This window comes from Mycetomoellerius zeteki, unplaced genomic scaffold (assembly GCF_001594055.1).
Source record: "Mycetomoellerius zeteki isolate Tzet28-1 unplaced genomic scaffold, Tzet1.0 scaffold291, whole genome shotgun sequence".
NCBI lineage: Eukaryota > Metazoa > Arthropoda > Insecta > Hymenoptera > Formicidae > Mycetomoellerius > Mycetomoellerius zeteki.
The window spans coordinates 20,579-24,112 of record NW_017257273.1 but is presented as its reverse complement, the minus strand read 5'-3'; the positions used below and the strand labels follow the sequence as shown (position 1 = coordinate 24,112).

At 31.9% G+C, this 3,534-nt stretch overlaps 1 protein-coding gene across 2 annotated transcripts in view; it reads left to right on the top strand.

Moving 5' to 3' along the window:
• The window catches only part of LOC108724328 (serine/threonine-protein kinase VRK1), a 7,484-nt gene extending 4,289 nt beyond the window's left edge, over positions 1 to 3,195 (top strand). For both annotated transcript variants that reach the window (XM_018450654.1, XM_018450655.1), the window contains exons 7-10: positions 1,498 to 1,721; positions 1,815 to 2,083; positions 2,190 to 2,332; positions 2,769 to 3,195. In XM_018450654.1, the coding sequence (XP_018306156.1) occupies positions 1,498 to 1,721; positions 1,815 to 2,083; positions 2,190 to 2,332; positions 2,769 to 2,860 (728 nt within the window). In that variant the 3' untranslated portion in view covers positions 2,861 to 3,195. The remainder of the gene's footprint in view (positions 1 to 1,497; positions 1,722 to 1,814; positions 2,084 to 2,189; positions 2,333 to 2,768) is intronic.
• The last annotated feature ends 339 nt before the right edge of the window (positions 3,196 to 3,534 follow it).

The following is a 3,534-nucleotide window of genomic DNA, read 5'->3' as shown; positions in this document are numbered from 1 at the left end:
ATAGTTGTTTATTTAAAAAATTATCCATTTTACAACCATATTTTTTTAAAGCAACTATGTGTTTTCTTTATACACCAATTGATTCATCTCATTATTCTATTCATAAAAGTATTAAGGTACGATTATTAAAAAAATTATTAGCTTACGAGTTATTTAACATTTTATGTCAATATGTGCCAGAATAAGGTATAAAATATCTCGTAAACTATTGATTTTTCGATACCATGATCTTAATACTTTTTTATGCAAAATAATTAGAAGAATCATATTGTGTAAAAAAATTCATATAATTCCATTCAAAAAAATGAAGCTGACCTTGAAATCTCCGAAGCGAACAAATCTCCACCTGGACAAAAATTATTATCACCATATGATAGCCCCCTTTATACAGGGTGTCTAAAAAAAACAGATCGAAACACAATGGGGACGTAGATTGGATCAAGGGGAACAAAACAGTTTTGTACCATTTTGCAGTTGACGCAATATTTAACGAGATATTAACGTTTAAAGATAGGCGAATACAAGCGTGCGACGTTAATATCTCGTTAAATATTGCGTCAACTGCAAAATGTTTTTTCTCTACACCTTATAGATTAGAAGATATTTCAGATGGACAAAGTTATTGCCCCACCCTGTATATACCAGGTGTCTGAGACCACCCGTACACCCTTTTATCACGGAAACAGAGCATTTTAGAAAAAAACGTTTCAGACAAAAGTTGTATGGTTTCGAGATGTACATAAGATGTTGTCATTGGTTTGACCTTGAATAGTCGTTTGAAAGTCATATGAAGGTCACGTTGATTTTTCTAAATGATATACCCTATTTTTCATTTCATATTCTTGTAGCTTATCTCGAGAGCTTTTCAAAATACTAATCAAATATTTTTCATAGAATTTTTAAGAATTTTTTGTGTTATAAGACTTGAAAGTTATAGTACCGCCGGCATTAGCATTATGCAATGTGTCCGACCGATGGTTAAAATCTCTTAAATGTTCAGGATCATGTCCTGGATAATATTTATCAAGATTAAGATCATTGGAGATTATTGTTTTACAAAATGTTTTGTATTTTGTCAAAATGTTGGAATTTTTAAGTCTTATAACTCAAAAAGTTCTTAATGAAAAAGTATTTGATTATAGTGTTTTGGAAAGCGCTCGAGATGAGCTATAAGAATATGCAATGAAATATAGGGTGTACTATTTGGAAAAATGAACGTGACTTTCATATGACTTTCAAATGACTATTCAAGGTCAAACCAATGACACCATCTTATGTACACCTCGAAACCATATAACTTTTGTCTGAAACGTTTTTTCCTAAAATGCTCTATTTCCGAGATAAAAGGGATGTACGGGTGGTCTCAGACACTTGGTATATATGTGTGTATATACACACACACACACGCGCGCGCGCGCGCGCGCGCACGCACGCACACACAGCGTATATATTGTATACATATAGCGTTTATATTTCATATGATATTTATTTTTATAGCTGCGATCATGAAATATATGAAGTGCATTACCGAACTAGAATTTGAGACCAAGCCCAACTATTCCTATTTACGGAATTTATTTCTACGTAGTGGCAGTCAAGATGGCAATATTCCCATATGTCTCTATAACATGAAAGAGTCAAATGAAAATCTTACAAGCTCTATATTTTTTGAGCGTCCATATTTAAGAGAAAGAAAACCTTGTAGACCTGTAAACGGCGAGGTAAAAATTTGCTTGAGTTTTAAGTGTAATAAAATTTTTTAATTTACATACGCGGGCATGAATTGATTATTACTTTAATATTATCTGTTCTAGATACGAATAACACGAAATACCCAGCCTAAGCAACCAGTTCAGAAAAAAGAATTTAGTTGGGAAGCAGTATTAGCATTACATCCAGATAAACTTGCAAAAATCAGTACTCAATTGCCACCTTCACCTCTCACACCGCCTCTTACACCACCATCGTCCACATCTCCGCGGCCACCATCTCTGCCGACGTACGCAATGTTAGAAGTACTTCGTAAAATGAAGGAGAGGCAATCATTTTCATTTAGGCATAAAGCAATACCGAAATCATCGGAGTAAGTATCCACTTTCGCAATATATATATTTTTTTATGTATACATATACACACACACACACACACAAACACTTTGATTGTTTAATGTGTGATTTTTCGAATTTTAGTAATGAACTCAAACCAAAATGGATGACACCCGCAATGGAAGAAGTTGCGCGATTAAGAAAAAAAATCACTGAGACGTCCATTTCTGTATCCGACTCCCAAAATAGTCCACGCGTGACACGTTCACGTGTGGCAAAGAGACAACGTAAGATTGTAATTTCACATACACACACACACATAAACAAACATACATACAGTGTGATTTATCACTACTACACTTTTAATCATAGTGTCATATTTAGGTATTAATGTATTACGAACTAAATTATTTATTAAATACTGTCAACTTTAGCGAATTATTAAATTATTGATCAAATAGTCGTTTTTTATTTTATTTACTGTCAGAATGATCAATTTGCAAAGAATCTCACTTTATTACTCATATAAATTAAAAAATTAAACTAAGTTTGGAAAATATTGTTGGCATTTTCTATTGCAGAAAATAATTATTTTTATAAAGCTTTTATAAACGTTAGACAAATTTGTTATTATAAGTTGATGCGGTGGTGATGAACCACCATATGTATACCCTTTAATTTAGATATGTAATATATATTTGATGATATATTTGCATATTATAGGATCTGGTGCTCAGCAGCAACATAAAGAAATAAAGGATGATTCGACCAATAGCAAGGTTACACATAAAAGAAGGAAAGTTTCATCTTCTTAAAGAAAGTTGGGTCCTATTAAGAAACACGGTAGTGTCTCGCGCCAAGTATATTGCGCCCGTATTGGGCGCAGGAGATACTACAATGCATCTTTACTCGAACGTCAAATTGACCGAAATTAGTATTACAAAGACCTCTGACAATGATGATCGGCATTCACAGCAAACATTAAGTATTATTTGATAAAATCTCATCCATTAATGATGTTATAGACACACATCGCGCCAATTTATTTAAGACTGCTTCATTATTGTATTATTTGCTCTTTGATAACTTTATCTGGTACATATAGGATTTCTAAATAGTTGTATAGCGAACAAAATAGTGGTGATTAATGAATAAGTACTTCCTTTTATGAAAGGCAGAGATTCAATAGAATTAATACGTTTATATAGAAATATTGATTTGATGAACATTTCGTAACATTTCTGAAAGATGCAGCGATTTCAGATTTAATTGATTTAAGATTGTACAAATAAATTGCAATTTAGTTGTTAGTTTGAATTTATTTAATTTTGTGCAGTATTATTGGTGTAATATATTAAAACCCATCAGATCAATCAATATTTGAGCTACATACGATTTAAATTGGACATTGATGATATACAATAATTGATTTAATTGATAATAAAGCAAGCAAGCAGTTGTAAAATTGATTATATTTTCATCTTTTTCT